The sequence below is a fragment of the Psammomys obesus genome, unplaced genomic scaffold (assembly GCF_907164565.1).
Source record: "Psammomys obesus unplaced genomic scaffold, mPsaObe1.curated_primary_1811, whole genome shotgun sequence".
Classification (NCBI taxonomy): Eukaryota; Metazoa; Chordata; class Mammalia; order Rodentia; family Muridae; genus Psammomys; species Psammomys obesus.
The window spans coordinates 8,717,865-8,731,702 of NW_026596095.1; the positions used below are offsets into that span (position 1 = coordinate 8,717,865).

The 13,838-nt window shown below is 39.7% G+C and overlaps 1 protein-coding gene across 1 annotated transcript; it reads left to right on the forward strand.

Moving 5' to 3' along the window:
- The first annotated feature begins 13,086 nt into the window (after nucleotides 1–13,086).
- LOC129691999 (60S ribosomal protein L23a-like) lies at nucleotides 13,087–13,622 on the forward strand. The gene has a single exon (XM_055628226.1). It carries the CDS (start codon nucleotides 13,097–13,099, stop codon nucleotides 13,565–13,567), a length of 471 nt encoding a protein of 156 aa, XP_055484201.1. The 5' UTR covers nucleotides 13,087–13,096; the 3' UTR covers nucleotides 13,568–13,622.
- Nucleotides 13,623–13,838: the final 216 nt, after the last annotated feature.

A 13,838-nucleotide genomic window follows, 5' to 3' on the forward strand; every position in this document is an offset into this window, starting at 1 on the left:
GACATCATCGATTCTAAAGGCCCCTTTCTCTTCCAACGTCACTTTAGAGTTGGAAAGACTTAAGGCATGATATCTGCTACAATCCAATCTGTTCCAGATACCTCTAGCATCCCAGTATCTCAAGCCACCGGTTTGTACCCACAAAAGTGATGTTCGTTCCTTCTGTGCCTTTCATAGAACACAGTCACAAGACAGAAACCCGTTTTTGGAGTTAAGCCTTTTTGTTTATCTTCTAATTTGGAGCTCAGCCAGGGTACTGCCATTGTGGCTCAAAGAGGATCTGTGTTGTCTCTAGTCCTGGGGTAACAGAGCCATTCTTGTTTCTCAATCTTTTCTCCTTATAGTAAGAAAAGCTAGGGGTGGAAAATTAAGCCATCAAAACAAACAGACATATTAAAATTTTAATGTGGAAAATAGTCTATATCCCTGTAAGTCTGTCTTGTTAGAAAAAAAAAATCCTCTACAAGCAAGCCATTCCTTTTATGGATCAACTCTGAGAGCTTTTAAAGCCAAATCCATACATCTCTTACCCATGCATCTCAGTTGACCACTCAAGGTAGACTTGGATTAATGCTACACAATAAAGAAGTCCTGAGAACATTACAGCTAAAATGGGTGGTGAGGCTGCCCTGTGCTGGATGAGCCTTGGTTAGCTGTTGATGCCCGTCTAGTAGGAGACATCGTCCCATGGGAATTGTCGCAAATTATAATCCTTTGAGGTTTTAAAGTCCTTTGGCTTGTCACTTCCCCAGGTCAAACAGCACACTTTACTTAGGTCGTCTATCCTGTGACTCAACTCTAAGTTCTCTCACAAATGGATTTTCTTTCTTCTGAGGAAAAAAAAAAGTCGCTTTTTAAATCTCCTCATAGTGTAGAATCCAGAACTGATCCCCCAAATGTTCACACGTCTGTTAGAGAAATTATGACATATTTACCTTCATCTCTGAAGATCATTCAAACAATGCAATTAAGCTATGGAAAAACAGCTATAAAGAACCACGGGGTCAAGTGGTCTACAGGGAAATGGGTGCAATTGGAGATAATCTTAAGTGAACTGAGCCAATCTTAAAGACAATACTACGCTCCTATCATTTGTAGACAATGTCTGCCTGACTGAAACTCGTAAATGACAATTTTGTTCTTATGCACTTGCCCATTTATATGCAGCTATGTGTGCATACGTGTATGTTTGCATGTGTGGAGGTCATCGGTCACACAAGTGTTTACTCTAGCATGAGACACAAGAGACCAATGAGAGATGGAGTCTCAAAAGACAAGGAACATCCTCTGAGATTTACTGATGACCCCGTATGCACGCAAACATACAAACATGCACATAGTTTCACACAAACAAATGTGTGCACACACACTCACAATTAATAAAACAACAAAATTATTGTTTGCAGATCGCAATGAGGAGGCTACATTTTTAAACACTTACTAGGATCTTTTTTTAAAAAAATTAAAAAATTGTATTCAACCTATTTGAGGTAGGCTGTGGGTGACTGTTTCTCAGTTCTACTGGGACCTTTTACTCTTGGCTGTGGCTAGAAAAGAATTCACAGTAAAGGGGCCTGTGGGAGTGTCTACCATTTACCCTCATGTTTTCATAAATGGAAGCAGTCAGGCAAAGAACACAGCTGTCACCATTTTCCCAAAAATGCATAAAAGGTAGGCACCTCTTGAGCCAGGGCCAACCTGACAGGCAGGATGCCTCACAGAGCAGATCTAAATTTCGAACTGTTCCAGCAGGTTCAATATTTTGCATATGTATAAAGAGAGATCTGAGTTCACTCATCTGGCATGTGCCTTGGCTTTTGAACAATCCTAAAAGCTAACCCATGAGAAGCCCACTGCCCCCTAATATTTTAAATGGTTGATGATCAAAAGAAAATTGGAGCAGACTAGATAGAATGAAAGATTCACCTGAATGGGAACTCTGAAAAGGTTTGTTTAATCTTCCTCCCCTGTGCATCTTTGCACTGCAGATTCCAGTTGGAGTGGAACTGCATGCTTGCTCAGAGGGAAGGCTGTCCATGTAATGTGTCTTGGCCAATTGGAAATTGGCAGCATTCATGTTCTCATGAGAACTTCTTCTTGCCAAGCTTCTAGGACATTTCCCAAGACCGAGAAGATTGCCCAATTGGACACCATCTCACTAAGCACACAAACTTTTCATTACATGGGCCAGACTTTTGAGAACTCTAAATTGTTAGCAAGTAGAAACGACAGCAAAGCTTCACTCTTGCCCACTCAGATTATACTAAATGTCACCAACACAGTCTCCTTAAGAGACTGAGAAAGAACACAAATTCCCTGCAAGGTACAGCTAATTAGGAGAGACAGCAAAAATTTAGAGGAGAAAACAAAACAGATAAAGGCACTTTTTACAGATTAAGCAAAAATCCAATTGTGGTCTTTACAAGAACTTAACCTTTTGCTCAGGATCAGTTCTAACGTCATTCAGTTTATCCAAAGAATTCTATTTATCCTGGACAAAGAAGAAAAGGTCACGAGCTAGGGTCCAAGGCTTTTGAAGAGAAAGATACGACTCTAAATTACTACATGAATTCAATCTTTTGGAAGAAACATTCAGAATTCATTAAGAACCTTTTTCTAGGGGCTGGGGGCAGATTTCTAAATAGTTGGCTGGGATTGCATGGTGGAAATTATGTGAACAGCCATTTTACTTGAACCCTTCTAAAATTATGGTGTTTGTTCATGTGTAATTAAAAAAAAAACACCCTTGGAAAATATTCTACAGTCTGAGATGGGGTCATTAGATAAATTAGACTAATTATGATTTTACAAATGTAATTGTAAATTAAATAAAATATCGAAAGCAAATCCAATCACAGCTGCTTGGGAGAGTTTGTTGCTTAAAACTTCACTTATCACCACATAATATAATTAAGCAATTATCAAATGACAGCTGAGTGATGATTATAGCAATCAACAGCAAAAGTCTTCAGCTCTGAGAAAAGGCACTGACAGTTCATTACAAACCAGCGAGAGTGTAAGTCCAGGTTTGTTTATCTCTGTCAGTATGGTCAGCAGTATCTTTTAGCCATCTAGACCCATAATCAGTGTATCAATTAGGCAGCACTGCTCCACCATCAAGGATCAGAGCACCTTGAACGTCCATGAAAATTGTCTGATGCATTTATTTATTCTTAGATCAAAGAAAACGCTTTATAATACACTACTAGTCTATTTACTTTAATATCAAGGTAATTATAAACATGATGGTTACTTTAGCTTTTAATGGAGGAAGAATCCCACAACAGCAGACAACCAAGACCCAATGACTTCAGTATGTGGTTCTATCTAGATCCTTTCCATAGGAATTAATGTGCACAAGCTCCTTAGGCAATTGGCAAGAGTCAGCCAAATACAAGAAACGGAATCCCTACTTTAAGGATTCTAAGATGCATAAATATCAACAGTTCTCTGTTCTTTACCACCGTGATGGTTAATCTAAAGTGTCCACTTCGGAGCATAGAGAGAATCCGATTAGTACATCTTTGTAGCAGCATCTCCAGAGATGATTGGATCTAACTCTCTCAATGATTTAACCCATTGATGGACTCAAAACTTTAGTAATTAGTAACTATAACAGTGGAAGATAAGGACTATGTGGAGGAAAAATGCTGGGAAGTACTCCTGAAAGGCATGGCCAGCCATTTTCTGTTACTGTTTTCTGCACCCAGCCACCATGAAGTGCGTAGTTCTGTTCTGTCTCCCTTCCCTTTGCCATGATGATTTGCCTAACTGAAGTGACAGGGCCAAACATCTATGAACTAAACCCTCTAGGTTGTAGAGACTGCAACCATGATCTCCAATCAGTCTCCACCCCTTGAGTCTGTTTCTCTCAGGTATTTGCCACAACAATAGAGAACTATCTAATACAGCCATTCTTTTGCCTAGTCAGGTATGGTACCTGGCTCATAAGGAACACTCAATACTTAAGAATTTATAAGTGATTCTAAAGCATGGTATGGAAAAATACTAGAAATCAATAATGTGTGTGTCTGTTGAGCAGTTCTTTACCCATTTTTGTTGTTTTGTTTGTTGGTTTTTTTCAAGATAGGATTTCTCTGTGTATCCTAGGCTATGCTGTACTCGCTTTGTAGACCAGCCTAGCCTCAAACTCACAGAAACCCAACTGCCTCTGCCTCCCTGAGTGTTGGGATTACAGGTGTGCATCACCGTGCCTGACTCTTTACCCATTTTCATAATTTTGAGTACTAGCTGTTCTGCTTCCTCAATGATGTGTTTCCTTGTATTGCCATCTTTTTCAAATCTTGCTGTAAATCTACAAATAGGCATCCTGGCTGATGACCAGAACATGAAAGGCTCATGGCACCCCCATTTTCCAAGCCCTGTAACTTTTGAGGATGGTTTTTCTAATTTTTTTTTAACATCAGGGTAGATGGATAGGTCTCTGCCTGCATATCAAGTGTAAAACATGTCACCTGTTAAACACAATGACTGCTACATGGCTATGTCCTAGAGAAATAATGTTTTGTTGTGTGAACTCTATATAAGCATGCATAATATTGCCCTTCACTGGTGCTCAATGAAAGTAATGACTAAATTAAAGAGTGAAGATGAACAGAAGTTGAACAGATGCTTACTGACCCAGTGGACAGTGGGTTTTTTTCCCTATCATTGGAAAGATAAAGGGATAAATATAAAACATGGTTTACAGTTGGTAGAAGTTTGGTAGAAGAGTTATTTGGGATAAGAAGCAGAGAGACAAGGGAGGCAGTAAGAAGACGACGATGTCTGCACGAATAAGCATGCCATGTCTTTAACAAACTGCTTCTAGACGCAGATGGGTCCACAATGCTCCTGTTCAAGCATAACCAAGATGGACACTAATTCCCTCACAGCCAGCTTGTATAACTGTATGATTACCCTAGGGGAAGGGATAGTGTGTACCCTGACTAAGTCACATCTTGCCAAGATGAGATTAGAGCATTCCAGTGAAATGATATATCATTTAAAACATACTCATGTTTATTTGTAACTTTTTTCCTCTTTAATGTTTTTGAATTGCAGTTGATCAAAAGCAACCAAAATTACAGGAAGTCAAATTACAGATAAAAAAATAACTACTAGGGGCAAGGAAGATAGCCCAGTCAATAAAGTGTCTGCTTTGCAAGAATATAGACCTGAGTTTAATCATCAGAACCCTCAAATGTTAGGCATGGTTGCATGCATTTGTAATCCCAGCCTCAAAAAGGACAAGACAGAAGGACCCTTGGGACCAGTTGACCAGCTATTCCAGCCAAATTGTTGAGGGTCAGGCCAACAAGAACCTCTGCCTCGAAGGAGGTGGACTGCGTTCTCGAAGATGGCACCTGAAGTTACCTCTGGCCTTTTGCCCGTGCATACACACATATACACACAACAATAACAACAAGAGAGAGAGAGACTACTATATTTCCTAGTGAGGCCAGAGACAACAACCAAGGAGTAAACAGACACACAGGGAATGGAAACAGATGAAAGAAAGCAGATAGATAAAGGATAGTTGAGCAAATGCTCAGAACCATGTAGATGCTTTGATGGCTCAGGAAAACTGGAATTAGCAGAGCAGGGGATTCCCTGCTAATTTGCATCCTCTCCAGGGCCTTACTTCGGTGATACCCAACAATGATTAAAGTTTACCTACTGTTTTACAGTATGTGAAGTAGTTTCATCACTCACTGTAGACAGCATGATGAGGTAGATTGGCTTCCAGTTCAGGGTTGGTTACATGTGGTCTTTGATTAAGAAAAGATGACAGTGAGCTCAGAACTTGGCCATGTTTGGATTTTCAACAGGATGTGCCTCAAACATCGTGCTAGATGACTCAGAGCAACCACAATTAAAGAGAAACACCTACTTAGAGAAGAAATCAACAATTATTTACATTTTATAAACTTGTATTTGCCTAATGGTTACCAAAGATAAAAAGTTCCAGTGTTTTCTAGGAGGAATGTCACTAAACTCTTCCGCTGAGTTATGAATGGGCGGGCACTTGTCCGCCCTTTCCCAATAATTCAGGGTGCATAGCACCCAAATCTTAAATATTCATCGGGTTAAATATGATGTGTTTTCTAATTTTTTTTCCATATTTATTATGAAGCATGCCAGTGCATGCATGTGAAAATCAGAGGACAACTGGTGGAGCCATGTCTTTCCTTCGACTAAGTGGATCCCAGGGATCATATGTAGGTCTTGAGACTTGGCAACAAGGAACTTGTTGCTGAATCATTTCTTTGGTCCCTAAAATTTCACTAAAAAAAAAAAAAGGTAAGCATCAAGTTCTATTTCTTTTTCAGTCTGAAATTTTGCTGGAAGTTTTCCTAAACTATTGTTGGGTAGGGAATGGTCTTCAATACTAAGGAGTCTGCAAGTACATTGCATTGCAGTTGTTTCAAAACACTGTTGAGTAAATGGCCTGGTATATTTAAGTGAACACAATGCCATGCAAGCGGTGTCTATCGGTTCCCTGTCTAACATGTTTTTGTACCATCCTCTATTTAAACAGGTGCTATTTATACTCATTATAATAAGCAAATGGAATAATGTGATAAGTCATGCCTTGCTGAATTTTAAATTCTCCGGTTAATGTATGAAATTAAAGTAAATTTATTCATTTTAGAAATGGTGCTATACTTATTATGTGCCCATTTGACCCTTTAAATTAAACCAATTAAGTATAACTATCTGCATTATTATTTCTGTGATAGATGGAAGATTGGATTGTATCAATTTCTTCCCTAACAGTCAAACCATACACGCACCTACTCACTGAGCACAGTCCTTTTCTCCTTTGTTGCACAGCCTATTGGCTTTCTCTCACGCTGATGGTAGCAATCTCTCTACAAAACACAGATGAGGAAATCGTTGTCATCAACCCGGCAGTATTTTGATGCTTTAGAAAATTAAAAATTGTCTTTTTCTACTCATTCTGGACATTAAACCCTTAAGTAAATTGGGCTTAGTCTAATTATTTTCCTTGAGAATGTTCCTTCCAGTCTTTTTTTTTATTAATTTATTTTTATTAATTATAATGTATTCATTTTGTATCCCAGCTGTAGCCCCCACCCACATTCCCTCCCAATCCCACTCTCCCTCTTCTCTTCTCTTGCCACTCCCCCAGCCCACTGATAGGGGAGGTCCTCCTCCCCCTTCCCTCTGACCATAGCCTATCAGGTCTCATCAGGACTGGCTGTATTATCTTCATCTGTGGCCTGGCAAGGCTGCTCTCCTATCAGGGGGAGGTGATCAAAGAAGTCTTAACAGTAAAGATCTTTGAGCTGGAGATATGGTTGAGCAATGAAGAGCACCGACTGCTCTTTCAGAGGACCTGATTCAATTCCCAACACCTACACTGCAGCTTTAGAACTGTCTGTAACTCCAGTCCCAGGAGAGCTGATGCCCTCTTCTGGCCTCTGAGAGCAGCAGCTAACCCCCTTCTTAGTCTATTCCCCATCCCAAGTAACTTCTGTTAGGTTCTCAGCTCTCTGTGATGTGTTTGGAATAACTCCTTGTGTTGAGGGTAATCTCCCGCCCTGAGTACGCACTGTCTTCACTGTGAACCTTCTGAAAGCCCATTTCTGCTGGGAGCCTCATTATGTTAATTTCCCTGCCAGGCACATTCTCCAGGCCTCATTCCCAGGAATACTGTCCTGGCCAAACCAGAGTGCCAGCACTTTAAGAGAGAGAGATGCCATTTCCATTTCTTAGTAAAGCACTGTGTCTGACTCTCAAAATAATGTCTTCCATCAAAATAATATTCCTTAACTGGATGTCAGAGCCCATGGCCCAAGCCAGGGCCTGATCTGCTAAGTCAGCTTCAATTGTTCCTTCTGGTAAATTTCTTTCCAAGTTTTCTAGAAGTTCTAGGGCTAAAAGCCCCCAGAAGGTGAAAAGGAAAGAGAGATATTTCTTCTAATAAAAGGACGAGAAAAGCCAATGCACATTCATCCTGTGGGTCATCTTGTGCTAGCAGCAAAAGGGCTGACTATTGTTAAGATAGAGAAATGAAAAGATGGGTGATTTAATAAAAAGTTTTGAGGCTTTGCTGGCCTTATCTCCCATCGCTTTCATTTTTAGAGATATTTTTGAAGGGAATTCACACAACAGTAGCAATCTGTCATCAGTTTGGTCCTCTGAAAACTCAACCTAGCCCTAAGTTTTTGGTGACACTTCTTCATTAAGAGGAGTCAAGAATTCGAATAAAGACCCAGTGACTCTGAGCACTGTGTACAGAGCTAATGTGGCATTTTCATCTGATTTAATATACGCACACGTAGGCAGATTGGTCTCAACCTAATTTTCATTCCATTTTACATGCAGAAAGAAAAAGGTCTCCATATTTTCAGGGGTTGTCTATAGTATTTTGTTTTTATGGAAACATTAGAGAGAGCAGCCAATTATGCAAGACTCCCATTTAGTTTTGATTGCCTTAAAATACAAACTGCTGAGGTTTTATAGGCCTGTACTAAAGAAAGAAAAATACTTACCACCTAATTCCAGATATCTTGTAACTTATGAACCACTAGACATAAAATCATTGAGTCTCCGGGGCAAGAGGGAACCTAACATGGAAACAAGGAAATCAAGCTGATCGATAACGAAGACCGAAAATAAGAACTTTCATTCCTGAAAGGGCTTTTTGTTTTTACTTTTATAATATTTGCCCTTCTTATTTATTTGATTTCGCTGTGTGCCTATGTGGTCAGAATCTATCTTGTGGCTTTCTTAACCCAACTACACTTAGGATACATTATTTACCAAGCAATGGTAGAACGTGATTTAAAAAAAAAAATTAAAACAATTATGTTGTTGACTGGAACAAAAGTCACAGACTCATATGCCTTCCAGAGCCAAACGAATAGCCTGTTACCTTGTGTGACTCAAAGGCATCATTCATTCCTGCTATATTCCACACCATGGTAGATGGGGAATAATAAATAAATGAAGCTAGCAATGCCAGTGGCAGTATGCAAGCAAAGTCAGTGTGTAAAGTGGCCCTGAACGAAATAATAAGCAACAGTGGGCCTCTCATAAAACTGGAGGGCACAAGACTCTGCCAACAGAGCAGATTCATGTCTGCATGGGCATTCTGCACAGCTGCTCATATTGCTTATGATTTCACTCTCAGGGGAGATGAGGCAATATTTGTCTGTGGATAGCTAAATTGTGTCTCCTGGGCTGGTATATGGTTCGTTTGATAGAGTGTTGGCCCACTGTGCAGGAGGCTTGGGGACAATCCCCACTACAGCGTAAACTGACTGAGCATAGTGACACATGTCTATGATCTCAACAGCTGGGAGGTAGGAGAATCAGAGGTTCTAAGTTATTCTTGCCTATAAGATGAGTTTAAGGCTAGCCTGGGCTATATGAGATTGTGCTTCAGAAACACAAAATTAAAACTGTCTCTTGTATTATTAAAATTATTATATCCCACCATCATTTACTTATAGGATTTTTTTCTTCTTTCTCAGATATTCAATTTTATGAGAACTTTTAAATGAAAAGATAGTAAAGCAGCGAAGCCCATTTTAAGCCCAAAGCAGTTGAATCATTATGTTTTCTGTTATGATAGGAATGTATAACAAATCTGTTTCCACAGTAACATAATTTTTAGACCCAAAATACACTGTTTCTTTAGCAAGAGACATTCCCTGCATCTTTGCATCTCCTCCTGTCAAGTCCTCCCATGAAACTGTTCTTTGAAATGCAATCAAGCTCAGGACACTAACAAGATGACATGGACCTTATGTACAAAAAGCTTGGAGTTTAGAGAAGTAACAAGTACGTACAGCAGAGGATAACAACAAAAGGTGTGAGGAATCGCTATACGCAGTCAGTTAAACATGTAGGGGTAGGACAAAGAAACAGAAGAGGTTTTAGAATAAAGAAAAGCATTGAAAATGGTCCTTAAAGCCAGCCATAACTGCATGTGCCTGTGTAGCACCAACAGTGGGAGGCAGAGGTAGGTAGATCTCTCTAGCCCAAGAGCTTCTTGGCCATCCAGCACAGCTAAAATAGTGAGCCTCTAGTTAAGTGAAAGGTCTTGTCTCAAAGGAACATTGATGAGAGTCACAGAAGAGAGCTCATTGCCTTCTCTAATCACAACACGCAAGTGCACTTGTATATACAAATGCCAGTGTGCACACATGTAAACACACACACACACACACGTCCTTAAAGATGGACCTGAAAGAAAGCAACATGAGAAAGAGAAGTTATAATTCATTAAATTAGTGAAGTTACAAAGGCAAGAAAAGCTAATAACAGAACTAAACAGACCTTAGCCTGTTGGAGCGTCTCTAAGAGACCTCGTCAAATCACGCCTTCCCTCCACCCTGAATCCTAAAAGAACTCCACTATCTCATACCAGAGCTCCAGGTCCTCTCAATAGTCTAAGCTTTCAGTCCTTCAGTTTCAGCAAGGGGTAGACATCTTGTTTCCTACAGTTCCTGTTGCCAGGCTTCATGCTTATCATCCAATCTTCTTTAAGACTCTCTCCCCCTGAAAACCCAAGAGACTTTCCCATTCTCGTGCTTTTTCTTATGTCTCCTCTTCCCACGGAGGCTGTTCCAGCCAGTCTGCCTAGTAATATATACATATTGTGTTTATTATATATAATGTATGTATATTATACTACACCATCTCATTACCCACAAGTCTCCTTTTCTTCTCATTAACCTTTATCCCTATCGTATGTTATGTAGTAACATATGTTATCATCATATCTCCACATATCCTACATATGTTATGTAGTAATCTTGTTTAATCTCAGCTTCTTCTGTTACATAAGTTCCAGGATGTAATGATGTCTGTGGATTCCATCCACTTCCATGTCTAGGTCAATGTCTCCCAGGCAGAAGGAACTTACTAAATTCTTGGTGAGTTGATAGATTAAAAAAAAAAAAAAAAGCCTCAAGAACCTGTAAACAAGGAGGTGTCACAGAAGATCTTGGAGATAGGTGAGCTGAAACTGAAGTGCAGAGAGCAGCAAAACTTCACTCAGTGTGCATACTACGTCTTTGGGGTGCAAAGATTATTCTACCTCACAGGGACACTCTCTGACAACCAAAATGTTAGGGAAAAATCCCACAACCACACTTAAAACCAAGATAACTCCATCTCTGTCTAGCCTGATGTGATCCCATCAGGACAACTTGGCAGTGTGGAAAAGGTAAAGATATTAGACATAAACCATACCTCAGCCAAAATCTAGTTCTGATAATTAATGTCAATTTCAGGTTGAAAATGAGGGTTATAATTGAAATGTTTATGGATTATATGGATTAGTAATAATTATTAAATACACATAAGGAATACAGTGGAAAACAGGTACTTATTAAAACTTAATCCTTTTGTTTTAATAATTAATTAGAAAAGACGAACACAGCCAGTTTCCTAAACCAATCTGCTTATATAATTTATCCACCAAAATTCTTGTTAATGCTGTAAGTTAAAACTACTAACAAGCACTGTAATGACATACTGAGGAGTAAAATGTGCCAACTGTACAGTTCATTTGGTATGCCTCATCTTTCTATGATCCAGGATTTCAAATTCTGCCCTTAATGTTTTATTATTCCATCAAAATTTTAAGTTTGCATCAGTTATTCCACCACTGACAAAGAAAAAAAATTGACTGAATTAAAATGCATTTATTTCCCACTCTTTTCTTTTGCAGTGCTTCATAAATTTAAAAAAAAAAAAACATGAAATTCATTTTGAAACCAAAGACACTGAGTAATCTCACATGCGACTTTCAATTGTCCATAGTTTTTCTGTAATAGGCGAGATAGACCCCGTCAATGACTCTCAAATATTTTTATCTTAAGGTTTCATTCCATTGTTCACATTCATTTAAGAGTCTCAAAATGATTTTGTTAATATGGGCTGTTTCCGTAAGTACTAAACACATGTAAATCAAAACAGAACTCCTTTAAACACAAGCAATTCCCAAGGACACGTTCCACTGGCTGTGAGAGCAGTGCCATCATCACATGTTGTATAGAATCTGGAAACTTCTTCACCGTAAGAGAGTTTCGAGGGGAAATAGCATTGTTCTGAAAACAGGAGTTACATTGTTCTGAATAAATGCATAGTGTTGCTGTGGAGAAAATCTTCACATAACAAATGCCTCCCAAAGGCCTGAGGGACACTTTGGGGCTCCTGGGCCACACTTTGAGAAACACTTGCCTAATCTTTACCCGATAATTTTTTTTTACCCAAATTCTTAGTATTTTGTTTCATTTTGTAAAATGTTTTGTTTTGTTTTTCTCACACAGGAAGTCCTGTGTAGCCTGGGTATGTCTCTTTTACCTTTTAGCTATACCATCTGAAAAGAAAGTGGTTTCGTCTTAGGGAGAGAGGAGAGACAGAGACAGACTGAGACGGGGAGAGACAGACAGAGAGAAAGATGTGGGGGGGGGGGGGAGAGACAAATGAGAAATGTACCTAGGTGGCTCTTTAACTTCTCAGATGTAGAAGCATACATGTTACGCCCACTTCCTAGAAAGGGACACACGAGGCTAATTCTTGTGAAAGAAGCTGGTAACAATTTTGCCCACCATACTTACCAACCTTAAAATTTCTGAGAAAACTTCTAAATGCAGGATTTGGAATCAAAACAGTTAAGTTCCACTTAGTCTGTAGAGCAGAACCCAGGATGGTGGTGTCCTGCCAAGGCAGTGGGTAGAAGAGAAATGACAGACAAGTCCAGACCTAGAAAGTTGCTTTGGAAGAAAAGGAGAGTGGAGAAGGGGTTAGCTCTTACCAGGATCTTTGCTACCTGGAGCTTTTTCTGACCAAATGAGCCAGAAGTTCATTTATGGTCTCGATTTTCCTAAAAGTATTACATATTACATACTGTTATTAGACCATTGTTTAGGTGGGGGTGGGGGTGGGAAGAGACTCAGCAATATTGGTCAACTTGGAACAACCTGGAACTACCTGGAAGGACAGTCTTCATGAGAGATTATGTACACTGATGTGTCCTGTGGACATGTCTGTGTGGAAATTTTTTTAAGTTAAATAATAAGGAAAGCTTTTTTTTTTTTTTTTCGCCAAGATGGCGCCGAAAGCGAAGAAGGAAGCTCCTGCCCCTCCCAAAGCCGAGGCCAAAGCGAAGGCCTTGAAAGCTAAGAAGGCAGTGCTGAAAGGCGTCCACAGCCACAAAAAGAAGAAGATCCGCACGTCACCCACCTTCCGGCGGCCCAAGACCCTGCGACTCCGGAGGCAGCCCAAATACCCTCGAAAGAGTGCGCCCAGGAGAAACAAGCTTGACCACTATGCCATCATCAAATTTCCCCTGACCACCGAGTCAGCCATGAAGAAAATGGAGGACAACAACACACTTGTGTTCATTGTGGATGTCAAGGCCAACAAGCACCAGATCAAACAAGCCGTGAAGAAACTCTATGACATTGATGTGGCCAAAGTTAATACCCTGATAAGGCCTGATGGAGAGAAGAAGGCCTATGTTTGGTTGGCTCCTGATTACGATGCTCTGGATGTTGCCAACAAGATTGGGATCATCTAAACTGAGTCCAGCTGGTTAACTCTAAATATATATACATTTTTTTCCACCATAAAAATAATAATAATAATAATAATAATAATAATAATAATAATAATAATAAGGAAAAACCAGGCCAGTGTGGGTGGCACCATTCCCTAGGCAGGGTGTCCTGAACTGAGTAAAAGTAGAGAAATCATGCTAAGCAAAAGCAAGTGAGCATCAGTACAATTCATTTTTCTCCAGTCTTCACTTTGGATATGATGTGAGTACCAACTTCAAGTTCTTGCTGCAT